The sequence below is a fragment of the Acinonyx jubatus genome, chromosome B3, assembly GCF_027475565.1.
Source record: "Acinonyx jubatus isolate Ajub_Pintada_27869175 chromosome B3, VMU_Ajub_asm_v1.0, whole genome shotgun sequence".
Classification (NCBI taxonomy): Eukaryota; Metazoa; Chordata; class Mammalia; order Carnivora; family Felidae; genus Acinonyx; species Acinonyx jubatus.
Window position 1 is genome coordinate 133139435 of NC_069386.1, and position 13535 is coordinate 133152969.

The 13535-nt window shown below is 53.7% G+C and overlaps 1 protein-coding gene across 2 annotated transcripts in view; it reads left to right on the forward strand.

The window, feature by feature from the left end:
- Window positions 1-13535, forward strand: part of RIN3 (Ras and Rab interactor 3) — a 123249-nt gene that overhangs the window by 77693 nt on the left and 32021 nt on the right. For both annotated transcript variants that reach the window (XM_027066466.2, XM_027066465.2), the window contains exons 4-5: window positions 1146-1218; window positions 9482-9573. In XM_027066466.2, the coding sequence (XP_026922267.1) occupies window positions 1146-1218; window positions 9482-9573 (165 nt within the window). The remainder of the gene's footprint in view (window positions 1-1145; window positions 1219-9481; window positions 9574-13535) is intronic.

The window sequence follows — 13535 nt, forward strand, 5'->3', positions numbered from 1 at the left end:
AATAAGTGTGAAAAAAATAAAAAATAAAATAAAATGATACCAAGCTATTGGAACAAAACATGTTGGTTCGTGTGTGCCCGTGTCGCAGAGCACAATGCAGTGAAATGCTGTCCTAGGCTTTGAAAACAGAACAGCCTCCTGTCATCTAGATGTATGGTTGGAAGGGCTCCTTCCTTTTGCAGGTGGTGGCCCTGACCCATGGTTGGAGCCAGGCCTGGGACCCAGGTCCTGACTTCCCCTCCACCACACAGATGGGAGAAGAACCTTAGGAAATTGGAACTGAAGTGTGGCCCTCTGCTTCTTGGTATCTCTGGTGCCTGAGAAAGTTCACTGTGGGGGATCCCCAACACAGGGAGCATCACCTGTTGGGCATATGGAGCCCTGGGATGACAGTCAGGGGTCGTGAACTTGCATGACAGCCAAGATGGGCAGTGGACTTCGACCAAATGGCTTAGCTTCTCTGGGCCCCTTGTCCTGAGGACCCAAAGCAGGGTGCCACATTCCCCTTTGGTCGGTCCACCCCCACTTACCTTCAGGCACATCCCAGCACCGTGCCCCTCCAAGGAGCCATATCCACCTTGGGATGACATCTTGGGCAAGTGCTTTGATCCGTTTTTGTTCTCAGAGCTGGGAAATACCAGGGTCACCCTCACTCTTGGATTACCCATGTAGCCAAATCGAGTAAGGTTCTAACAGGCCCAAGGGTTCTTGGGTGAAAGGCCAGTGGCCCTGGTCCTGCCCTCCTGCACCTCCTGGAGACCCAGACAGAACTGGGCAACTTGCCCCCTGCTGGCCCCTCCCAGTTCCTTGTCAGATTGAGATGACCCTCATCAATTCAATGTTTAATTCTGCTTTTACGATCTAGAGTCTCCTGTGTCATTTTGCCCCAAATGATGACTGTATAGCAAAGATAACCAGCTTCTGTAATAGTCCCCTGAAATCTCAGTGGATTCACACCACAGAAGTTCAGTCCCCACTTGCCTACAGTCTGGTTAAGAGCTGATGTGTATGAGGCTGCAGGATGCCAGGCACTGTGGTTGGCACTGGGACCCCCTGTGAAGGCGGCAGATATGGCCCCAACCCTCAGGGAGTCTTCTTCCGCCTGGCAGGGACACTCATCCAGAGCTTTTGTCATCTCTCCTCAGTACTGTACCTGGAAGGCTCGGTTCTTGTGTTTGAGGACATCTTCAGACTGATCGCGTTCTACTGTGTCAGTAGGTGAGTAGATCTGGCCCCACAGAAGGGCATCTGGTTGCAACTGACATTCATGCACCCTTGGGTGGGGGTGAGGGTCACAGGGGAGCCCCCAGAGGGAAGGAAAGGTTCGGCCCAGAGGAGGCACAGAGAGGGGACAGTCCCTGGTTTTGCCCTGGTAACCATGAGGGAGGTGTTGGCTCTGATGCTATCTTAGTCTGGCCGGTAAGGACCCCTCCCTCGTCACCACCTGCCCCCTGGCTCACAGCCCCTTACTCCAACTTCCTGTGCTCCAGCTTCCAGGACAGCCTGGAGTCCCATGAGGACCTGACCCGCCCTGTTGCAGGGGTTATAGATGGCACTTCCTGTGGGGACAACAGGAAGGGCTGATACCCCTCAGTGGGACAGAGCCTGTGATTATTAAGTAGCTGCTGGGTGGGGTGAGTGACTGATCACCACCCTCAGAGCTGCTCTGTTTCCTCAGAACTGGCTGCAGGCCAATAGGGATGTAAAAAGGTATTTTGGTGTCATAATGGCTTAAGCTCCAGGCCCTCGACAAGGGCTGGACAGGATGCCTCGGGCTCCAGGGCTCCAGGCTCGCTTCTCCATGCGTCCGAGAGACCATTGTTGCTGCCTCCTGTGAAAACCATGCTCAACCCAGTACTCCCTTCCCACCTGCCGGAACCCTCCTGGGCTGCGATGGGCAGAAAAATGTGATGCTGGGTGATAGCAGCCGCTAACAGCCAGCACCTGTTGAGGGCTCTCCGGTACCCAGCACTGTGCTAAGAGTTATACCCATTACCTTTGTAAGTCTTGCGAACAGTACCCTGAGGGAAGTTCCCATTTCACAGATGTGGAAGCTGAGGCTGAGAGAAGTAACTTGTTCAGGTCACATAGGTGGTAAACGGCGGGATGGAGATTGAAAGTAGGTAAATCTCCAAGGTCTATGATCTTTGCTACAACCGCCCCCGCCTCCCACACTGTGTGCCTCTCACAATAATTTCAATGATCTGGCATGTTCTTTCCGAGGCAGAGCGGCAGAGGCCCCCTGGCCCTCCATATGTTATGACCTGCCGAGTTCTCAGGGAGCTTTGTTGTTCTGAGAAGTTCCTGTCTTAGGAGAGAGTGCCCAGCATGGCGTTTGGTGCTTGGAATGAATAAATGAACAATGACATAATTGCAGAGCCCAGGACTTGCACTCGTCTCTTCGTCTCTCTGAGGCTCAACTTCCTCTTCTGTAAAATGGGAATGCTCATACCCGCTGACACATGCCAGAGAAAGAAAGCGGATAAAGGAGCCACCCAGCAGCTAGTAGGCGTTCTGGTTCTGTTTCCGTGGGTTGGGCCCTGGGAGGGTGTGCTGGAGTAGTGACTTTGTGTCCAGAGAGATCTGGAGCCATAGTCACCAAGACACCAAGGTCACGCTGTCACCTGCCGACCTTTCCGCCTCTGGCTGCTGTTTCTCTGCGTTCCAGAAAAACAGGTGCCTGTTTGCCCACCCTCAGCTGCTCAGGGAACCCACGAGATCACAGGGCACAGAGCCCGAATGTCTCGAAGTCAACATTACTGTATTTGGTGTCAGCACCAAGGCCGTCTGTGAGGAGTGAGATGCTGTGGGAGGAAGAGCCCCAGGCCAGGAGCTGGAGACCCGTTACCTCGCTGTCACCCGGCCTCTCCTAGCTGTGGATGCCTTATCTCTCAAGGGGATGGTAGCCAAGGTGGCACAGCATAGAGCCAGCACTTTCCTTGGGAGCACACGCTCCCCCCTCCCTGTCCCCGTGCGGGAAGACACGGGCCCCGCTTCAGAGTGCTCACCCTAACGTTCCGGGCTGGATGGTCGTCTGGTGTGAGGGCTCTAGAGAGCCTTCCCAGACCTGCCTGGGTTTTGCAGTCGCCCAGGAAGCTGGTTAAAAATACAGACACCTGAGGGCACCTGGGTGGCTCAGTCAGTTAAGCATCCCACTTCAGCTCAGGTCATGATCTCACAGTTCGTGAGTTCGAGCCCCACGTCGGGCTCTGTGCTGACAGCTGGGAACCTGGAGCCTGCTTTGGATTCTGTGTCTCCCTCTCCCGCTGCCCCTCCCCCTGCCTCTCTCTCTCTGTCTCTCAAATAAACAGGACAAAAATTTTTAAAACAATACCGACTCCTGGAGTCTACCCCAGAGATTCTGACCCAGCAGGTCTGGGGTGGGGTGCAGTCATAGCTTAGCCAGGGCTCTTCTAGAGGCACGTATACAAGTGGTGCTAAAGGACTTGCCCCCAAGGAGAGAGCAGCAGGGGGAGGGGGAGCTAGGATGCCGGAGGGAGAGGAGTCCAGCAGAGGTGCGATTGCAGGGGCCATCCCAGCCTCAGCAGGATCCCAAGGGCGGCTCTGGAGCAGAAGAGAGACCTCAGCATTGTCCACCTTAAAGCCAGCGGGGCTAGGCTTTCGTACCCACCAAGCCACCCGACCAGCCCCCATGACAGAGGCATTTGTGGCTCTCCGCGGGGTCAGTGGGGCAGGCAGTGAGGCCCCAGCATTCAGGACAACCCTCTGAGGGTCACAGGTGCCAGTCCCCGGGAGCAGACCCCGCTGAGGCTGGGCGATGGGTGGGCAGGGCTGGTAAGAGGCATCCGTGGGTCAGGCTGGGGCAGCAGCAGACTGTGCAAACTGGCTCCCATTGATTGACCAGGCATCTTCTTAGAGTCAGGCTTGGTCTGCACTCTGCCCACAGAGTTCTTTCTAACCCCTACAGCTGGCTTGTGGGGAGGTGTTCTCATCTACGGACCCACTTCAGAGGCTGATGCCCCCTGCCCCCAAGTTGTGCTAAGAATCAGACACAAAGTTCCTTGTATGGGGCCTGCCAGAGGGCCTGGCGTGAAGTAAACACTCCAGGGGCCATCACGGGTGTTCTTACAGCTGTTACAGACAAGGAAACTGAGGCTGGGGCCGTCGCCCGCTCAGATCACACAGCTCAGTCCTAAGCCGATTTGAACCCAAGCTTATCTGGACCCCTGAACCCCAGCTGCTTCTTCCCGGCACACGATGCAGGGCCTGGGGCCTAGAGAGTGCATGTGCTGTTCCCCTGCAGCCCTCTCCTTCCACGGGTGGGAGGGTCCAGGCCTTCCTGTGGAACAGGTGACACTGGAGACCAAGCAAGGAAGAGCAGGGAGAGAGTTCTAGGTAGAGCACACCGCACGGCGGGGAAGGCTGGCGGTGCGAAGCTTGGGAATGGCTGTGTGGGACAGCTGGACACGTGGGTGGGGATGAGATGGCAGGCCTCGAACGCCAAGCCCGGGAGCTGTGGGGACATCCTCCCTCGGCCGCTGTGAGCCCCACTGCTGCTCCCAGTCGGGCCGCACTCTAGCACACCTGCATGGCCGCAGCAGACGGCAGAGGGGAGGAGGGGAGAGGGGAGACCAGCCCAGGGCCACAGCAGCCACGCAGTGCCTGCGGGGAGGCCCCTGCCCCAGCGCCCGGCTGGAGGAACTGAGAGGGGTGGGGGGGGGACAGCCACTGCAGAAGGGAGTCAGGGAACAGAGGAGCCAGGGGGGCGCTGGGGCTGCTCTCCTGGGCAACAGGGCCGTGAACACACTGGATCTTTTCTGGAGCACTGACTGTGCTCCAGGCACTCTACCAAGCCCCTTACAAGGACCGCGAGGACAAATCCTTAGCGCACCCCGGGGCCAGGCGTCTAGCCTCGTGAAGTGGGTGCCGTTAGCTGAAATGAGGAAGGAAGGGTGGAGACCCTCGGGCCTGACTACACAATGTTGTGACTAAGCTACCACCCTCCTTTCCCAGGGGGACGGGGTGGTAGGCCGGTCCTCTTTGCCTCTGAAGAAAGCTGTTTCTGCCGTTGCCTTCCCAGCTTCCTCAGGAGCCGTGGTCTTACCTGGGGGTGGTGCCGGTGAGCGGCGGAGAGGGAAGGAGCCCGACCACGCTGGGAAGCACCCACGACCTGTGCTTTTAGGAGGAGGAATGAAACACACAAGCCCCCACTAGGTGCTGGCATGCGCTGCCGGCATTTTCTATGCCCCGGCTCATTGAATTCTCAAAACAAGCCCGTGGGAGGGCATCGTGTCCCCTCCGTCAGACCGGGAAGCTGAGAAGGAAATGACACCCAGCCAGGACTGGCAGAGCTAGGGGTTTCGCTGGGTCTGTCGAAGTTCATGCTGGTTTTCACCTTCTCCCTCTCTCTCACTTGGAAAGTTTACCAAAGTAGGGTGCCTGGGTGGCTCGGTCAGTTAAGCGTCTGACTCTTGATTTTGGCTCAGGTCATGATCTTGTGGCTCATGAGACCATCGAGCCCCGTGTTGGGCTCCGTGCTGACAGTGCAGAGCCTGCTTAGGATTCTCTCTCTGTCTGTCTCTCTCTCTCTCTCTCTCTCCCTTTCCCCAACTTGCACTTTCTCTCTCTCTCTCTGTCAAATAAATAAATAAACAAACAAAAATGCTTTGGGGTGCCTGGGTGGCTCAGTCGGTTAAGCGTCCGACTTCAGCTTAGGTCATGAATCTCGCGGTTTGTGAGTTCGAGCCCCGCGTCGGGCTCTGTGCTGACAGCTCAGAGCCTGGAGCCTGCTTTGGATTCTGTGTCTCCCTCTCTCTCTCTGCCCCTCTCCCACTTGCATGTGCTCTCTCTCAAAAATAAATAAAACATTAAAAAAATTAAAACAAAAATTTTTTTAATAAAAAATTTACCAAAATAAGATCATGTTTTTCTCTCTACAGTGATGAACTTTCAAAACCACAAAAGTCACCCAAGGGCTCTCAGGGGATGGAGCTGGGGGTGCCATGGGGGCATTGAGGGGACACATATTGTTCCCACAAGCCAGGACATTCCATGGAAATAAGCATTCCCCAGGTTACCCCAAGGCTTTACAGGAACTGGGCAGGGTTGCCCAGCCCTCAGAGGAAGAGAAAATTAGCATTAATGAGATAGTAGACTTGGTATGTGGTGTTTTTCCATCCTGTTTATTTTTTTTTATTTTATTTTTTATTTTTTTAAATTTACATCCAAATTAGCATATAGTGAAACAATGATTTCAGGAGTAGATTCCTTAATGCCCCTTACCTGTTTAGCCCATCCCGCCTCCCACAAGCCCTCCAGCCACCCTCAGTTTGTTCTCCATATTTATGAGTCTCTTCTATTTTGTCTCCCTCCCTGTTTTTATTTCAATCCTGTTTATACTCCCATTATAATGGGAGTATAGTAGAACACGAAAATATATTTGCTTTGGTTTTTGTCCCCGTTCCCAACACAAAGCTCCTAAAACCCTTGGGATTTCCTGAGTGACAGGGTGTCTTTTGTTAGTCATCATGAGCCCCTTTTAGTGATACCTGAGTTTGTGCCAAGAGCTGACATAGGCAGGACCTCCAGGGAGCCTCAGGATGGGCTGGTCACCAGGAAGACCGAGTGTTCAGAGGGCTGGGACTTGCAGCCCCACCCACCCACCTCCCACTTGCTGAACACACTGAGGTGCCAGGAGGGTGGCACGCCCAGAGAGGCATCCAAGTTCAGTGCCCCTTCCTCCATACCTTGCCTATGCACCTCTTTGGGCTGTTCCTGAGTTGTATCCTTTATAATAAACTGGTAAATGTAAGGAAAGCGTTTCCCTGAGTTCTGTGCACCATTCTGGCAAATGGTCAAACCTGAGGAAGGGGCTGTGGGAACCTGCAAGTTATAGCCAGTCAGTCGGGAAGTGCAGGTGGTCCAGGACTTGCAACAGGCTTCTGAAGGTGGGGCGGAGTCCCTCATCTGTGGGGGCTACACTACTTCTAAGTAATTAGCACCAGAATGGAATTAACTCGTGGGACACCCTGTTGGTGTGTGGAAAATTGCAAAATTGGTGGTTAGTGTTAGAAAACACCCTGGAGGGGATCATAAAATGAATCTAGTGGATCAGGACTGCTCTCCTTTTAAAGGAAAATTTAGGGGCACCTGGGTGGTTCCATCGGTTAAGTGTCCGACTTCGGCTCAGGTCATGATCTCACGGTTTGTGAGTTCGAGCCCCGCGTCGGGCTCTGTGCTAACAGCTCGGAGCCTGGAGCCTGCTTCAGATTCTGTGTCTCCCTCTCTCTCTGCCCCTCCCCTACTCATGCTCTGTCTCTCTCTGTCTCAGAAATAAATAAACATTAAAAAAAAAAATAAAGGAAAACTTAAATGAAACTGGGAAATATCAGAATGTGTCTCACATAAGTTAGAATAAGTCATGTTTGCTAAACTCTTGCTTTAGTTATGTGTGTGTATGAGTGTGTGTGAGGGAGAGGGCGTGTGCATGGGAATATACACTGCGTCGAGATGCCAAATGTGTTTCTTACTGGCGGTCATGGTCAAAACGTTCAAAAACCACTGAGTAGAATAGAGGCCTTTAGGGACGGGCATCTCCTACCCTGGGAGGTACACAGGCTGACCCACCCACGTGTGGGGGGCATGTTGGAACATTCATGCTTATTCCATTGGAGCATTATTCCATTTTGCAAATTTCTGTTTTTGTGAATGCTTTTTAAGGGACTTAATGGTACACACGTACACATACACACAACTGGAGAGGCGCTCAATTTTTATTTGTATGGATAGCTTTTGTTTTGGGGGCTGTGATTCCCATCCCAGGCTGTGTCCATCAGGATCCCCTTGAGAGCTGGTGAAAAATATGGATTCTTGGGGCTTCCGGGTGGCTCAGTTGGTTAAGCATCTGACTCTTGACTTCAGCTCAGGTCATGATCTCAGGGTGACTGGGATGAACCCCACACTGGGCTCTGCACTGACAGCACAGAGTCTGCTTGGGATTCGCTCTGTCCCTCTCTCTCTCTCTCTCTCTCTCTCTCTCTCTCTCTCTCTGCCCCTCCCCTGCTCATGACCCTGCACACACTCTCTCTCACTCTGTCTCTTGTGTGTGTGTGTGTGTGTGTGTGTATGGATTCATAGCCCACCCCCAGACCTGACCCTGGGAGCCCATGCACGTAGATCTGAGGATCTGCATTTTTAGCAGCCCTCCCATGGGATTCTGATCCAGAGTTAAGTAATACAAAGGTATTAATACCCACCCACATGCTGTGATACAGTCATCATCATCATCATCATCATCATTGTCGTCGTCGTCGTCGTAATAGTAATAATATCAGTGACACAAAGCCTGCAAACACCCAGCTCAGTACCTGGCACATAATAGTCACTCAACAAACACTCTATCCTGTGGGTGCTTTGCCTTGGATCAGAAGAGGCAGCCCCTGGGTGAAGTGTTGAATTGGATGAAGTGTCAGGGAGTGGGGACAGATGAAGTCCTTGAACAACACTGGGTCATGGAGAAGGAGGGGTTCCATGGTACAGCCTCAAAGGATGTGTAGAATCTAAGTAGACATGGTCGGGGGGAAGAGGGGGCCTTCCCTCTATGCAAAACTTAGAGGTGCGGCATAGCAAAGCATACTCCCTACAGGAAAATGAGCATGCCCTTTTGGGAGGCAGCCAGGAGGCCCCTGAGTGCAAGAGAAGGGTCTGTGGTGCAGAAGCGAGGAGCTGGCGGGAGAGGCAGGGGGCAGAGCCAAGGCCAGGGAAGGCCGTGGACGCAGGGGTCCCAGGCTGGGGGTGGTCTGCAGCCACCACAATGGCATCTTGAGCAGCACACAGAGAAGGAGGGGGTGAGATTGTCCTGGTGGTCAGGGGTGGGCACCAAATGAGCTGAGGGACTCTGCAGGCCATTACGACATACACAGTGACCGAGGAGCCGCTGGAAACCCTGCTGGCAGGCCAGAGAGCCAACCGGGTAAACTGAGGCAACACAGGGATGAATTGCGCCATCCTTCAAAGTTAGAGATTGGGATAGTGGTGGCCTCAGTTGGGAATGAGCACTGAGGGTGCAGTCTGGGTCTAGGCCCGGCCTGCCCGGAGGGGCCGACTGGTAACCTTCACAGGGGAAGCCCGACTGTGTGCTCACTGCCCATCTCAGCGTGGACCCACAATGGTTACCAGGCAGGAAGGGGTGAGTCACTACCCAGAATAGCACCAGTAGAGGAAACTTCCTGGGCTTCCCACAGGCCAGGAAAACCAGGGAGAAGCCGTGACCCACCCCCCCCCCCCAACTCCCAAGCACAGTCTCCCATTTCTCCGGGTCCCTCAGTGCTGGCACAGGACCAGAGCCGACTAGTTGCTCTCTCGGCCACAGGGCTCAGCTCCTGGGCCCCCAGGGAAGCTTCCAGTCTTCATGGAGACCCATCGGCCATCAGGGTTGCTTCCTTTATGGGCTGTGGGGCCAGGGAATGGACACATGGGTCCCTCTCCCCGACATGACCTCCGACCTTTCCTGTCTCCACAGAGATTTGCTGCCCTTCACGCTGAGGCTGCCCCAGGCCATCCTTGAGGCCCACAGCTTCACAGACCTCGAGACCATCTCCAACCTGGGCCTGGGTAAGTCCCGGCCGAGGTTCAGGCCAGGTGGCAGGGCGTTTGGAAATGGGGCCTCAGGACTGCTGCTCACCTATGCACGGGGGAGCCCCTTCAGCTGAGGCCAAGCTGGATGCTGAGTCCCACCCAGCTCCCGTGGGACCACCCCTCCCCTGGCTGCTGAGCCCCCGTAGCCTGGAGACTTTCCAAGTTTCCAAAGTGGCACCTTTTACAGCTACCCAGAAGGTCTGATGCGCAGCCTTATTGGGTCTGGGGGAGCCGGGGCCAGTCAGGACCAGCACAAGCTGACCCGCAGTCAGGACGTGGCTCTGGGAAAGGCCGAGCCAAACTCCCAGGCCTTTGTCCGCTGACCAGAGCTGGGCACCAGCCCTGCCGCCCCCCTGGCCTCCCCCGCTTCGCCAGAAAGAAGAGCATCATGAACATGACTGTGAGCTGAATGCGGGATGGGTAACAGGTTTGTAACTCACACATCCCAAGTGACGTCTCCTCTGAGGTCTAAAGTGGCATAATGACACTCTTCGGTGCTCCATACTTGCTTGGCATTGTCTCGTGTAATCCTTGTGTCCCCATTTCAAAGACACAAAATCGGGGCGCCTGGGTGGCTCAGTCATTTAAGCATGTGACTCTTGTTTTCGGCTCAGGTCGTGGTCTCACTGTTCGTGACTTCAAGCCCCGCGTCGAGCTGAGCTGTCAGCACAGAGCCTGGCGCCTGCTTCAGATTCTTCTGTCTCCGTCTCTCTGCCCTCTCCTGCTCATGCGCACGCTCTCTCTCTCTCTCTCAAATTAAAAAAAAAAAAAAAAATACAAAATCAAGTCTGACTGAGCACAGCTGAGAAGCTTGTCCAAGGTGGCCCAGGCAGAAGGAACAAAGCTGGGGTATGTGCCGAGGGCTTTCTGACTCCAAGCACGACCTCTCCACTGCCCCTCACCTGCACCCCATGGCCTTCACAGTAGGTTTGCAGCAAGCAGTCAGGGGCCAGTCCGAGGCCAAGTCAGCAGGGAAAGTGAGACGCACGGGCTGCATCTGGAGAGGTTTCCTTCTGACGGGAGGGGTCTGCCTGCTCCAGCCCTCGGCCCCACAGTGGGGTTCAGGCCGTGCCGTGTGCGGGTCTCGGCCTACAAGTGACCAGTGTTGTGGCTGGACCGGCCCTTGTGGTTCTTATTACGTTTGCAAGACACCCTTCAACAACAACCATCAGGAGACTTTGAAAAAAAATAAAGGTTTATTAAGAGACTCTCTTAAAGATAGAGAACAAATTGAGGGTTTGATGGAAGGAGGGGGCGGGGATGGGCTAGATGGGTGATGGGTACTAAGGACAGCCCTTGTTGGGATGAACGCTGGATGTTGTATGGAAGTGATGAATCACTGAATTCTACTCCTGAAACCAATATTGCTCTGTACAGTAACTAGCTAGAATTTAAATAAAAATTTGAAAAGAAGAAAAAGAAAGGTTTATTGCTTACAAGACCTAGAAACTACATAGCACCCCTGGGGCCCCACAGTGAGGTCATGGGGAGAAAGCACATGTGGGCCGGGGGTTCTGCTTTTTTGGAGGTTGACAGTGGAAACCTAGGGTTTCACAGGCTCACTCTTAATTGGTGAATTTAAAACATGAGGGGGGATGGGGCGCCTGGGTGATTCAGTCGGTTAAGCTTCAGACTCTTGATTTCAGCTCAGGTCATGATCCCAGGGTCACGGGATGGAGCCCCACTCCCACTCTGGGTGTGGAGCCTGCTTGAGATCCTGTCTCTCCCCCTGCCCCTTACCTGCTTATGCATGCATGGGTGTGTGAGCTCTCGCTCTCTCTCTCTCTCTCTTTCAAACAAACTATGAGAGGGAAATTTAATGTGCAAGAAGAGAGAAAATAAAAGTGGCCCAAATGGTCAGCTGTCTAAATCAACCAAGATCTCTAGAACAAAGGAGCCTCAGTGGAGGAAGGCAGCCTGGCTGTTATCTAGTCTTGTGACTGGCGACGTGTTTATTCAAAATACCGTTGAAGGATGCCTCTTTGGAATGGATACCTCAGCAATTAAAGCTTAAGTCAGGCACTTAGATTGTGAAAAGAAAAGAAAAAAAAAAAAAACTGGTAGGGATTACACAACAGGCAGGTGTCCAGGGGCTCCCCAAAGGTTTTGCTCACCTGGAGGAACATGGCTGCCCCCGCTAAACCCTAGACACACACTGTGTTTGAGAGAATCTTCTCCCCTGGGTAGAGGCACATTCCTTTCCGGAAGACACAAGTCCTTCTGTCCTGGGAGTACTCGATCTCAGGCACCTTAAGGAAGTGGAGAAGAGAGGTTGCCGTCTGGGAGGACAGTGGCATTTCAGATTCGTCTGTCAGCACCTGCTTCCCTGAGAAGTGGATTGAAATGGAACCCGGGTGCGCGGCAGCCTGGGAACTGGAGGGTTCTGGTCAGACCTGGCGCCCCCTAGAGGCTGTAATGCAAAGCAAGGCCTCCAGAATCACTTTTCCCTGTGGCCAAGGAAGGGTTAACTTTTCAGGCCATGCCCAGAATGGACAGAGACCCAGAGCCCAAAGTGCACATGCCTTCATAGGCCAGAGGTGCCTCTGAGATGGGCAGCTGTAGGCCTCCCGACCTTCGCCCGTGACGATGATACCAAATATGCAGGGAGCAGCTTTGCCAAGAGCCCGGATGCGCCGGGCACTGTGCCCCAAGCATCTCATTGTTCCAGGCAAGGCATTCTCATGACAAAGACCTGAAGCCCCCTCAAACTGGCAGAGATGAAAGGTGACTTCGTGAAGGGACACTGAGGAGTCTCCAAGAGACAGAGCAAAAGGCCAGCCAGGCTTTGCGGGCAGCAGCAGCTGCCTCGCTGGCTTCCTCCCTAACCGCGGGTCCCTGCTCCCCGACAACACCCCCTGCCTCCCCCGGGCCAGGCCCTGGTGCCAGCCTCATGCCACCCGCTGACCTTGCAGTTGGAAGAAGTTGTGAGGCTCCTATCACCAAGTGTCTGCAATGTAATTTTTTTGGCATTCCACTCACTTTTTACACAGTGAGTAGAATGTGATAAAAATCCAATTCCCAGCAAAGCCCTGGTGCTCAGGCAGGGGTGATGTTGCCAAGACAGAGATATTTATTTGCAGGGTCAGCACCACGTGGTGGCCCAGAGCGGGTGCTTGTAGCTCATGAACTGATGTAAGAGAGTCCAGGTTTGGCCTTGGAAAGGCTGGCGTTTAATAGGAAGCCAGGCTGCAGAGGGGTTGTCTTGGGGCCGCAAAGCTGACATGGGGATTAAACTGCATGCATTTGATTCTTAGCACAAGGGGAACCTGAAGCAAGTACTTAATGGCAACCAGGGGTCAGATTTGTAGAGGTTCTCAGACACTCTTGCAATCTATATATGCTTAAAATATTTTTTTTAAGTGTATTTATTTATTTTGAGAGAGAGAGAGAGAGCACAAGTTGGGGAGGGGCAGAGAGAGACAGTGGAGGAGAGAGAGAATCCCAAGCAGGCTCCGAGCTGCCAGTGCAGAGCCCGACACGGGGCTCAAACTCACGAACTGCAAGATCATGACCTGAGCTGAAGTCTGATGCTTAACCGACTGAGCCACCCAGGAACCCGCTATGCTTAATATTTTTAAAATATGTTTAGGGAAAGCACATGTTCTATAGCTCTCCCAAATTTGCATGTAATTTGCTTTTTCCTTTACATTATACAATGTGAAATTTCCTAGTTATTAAAAATTCAGTGAAAAGTCATGTGTGAATGACTGTCCAACAGCCTATCTTGGGGATGCCCCAAAAACAGTGATTCGCTAAACTCGGAGGACTTTCAGGCTGTTTCCATGACATCTGGACTGCTTTGCTGCATTTACTCATCTCCTCTCTGCCCTGCCATGGGTCCGCCCCCCGCCCCCCGCCCAAGGGTGAAACCTTCACCATCTTTGCCCTCAGACCCTACAGCCCAGGACCCGGCCTGGCCTGGCCCAGCCCCTCTGAGG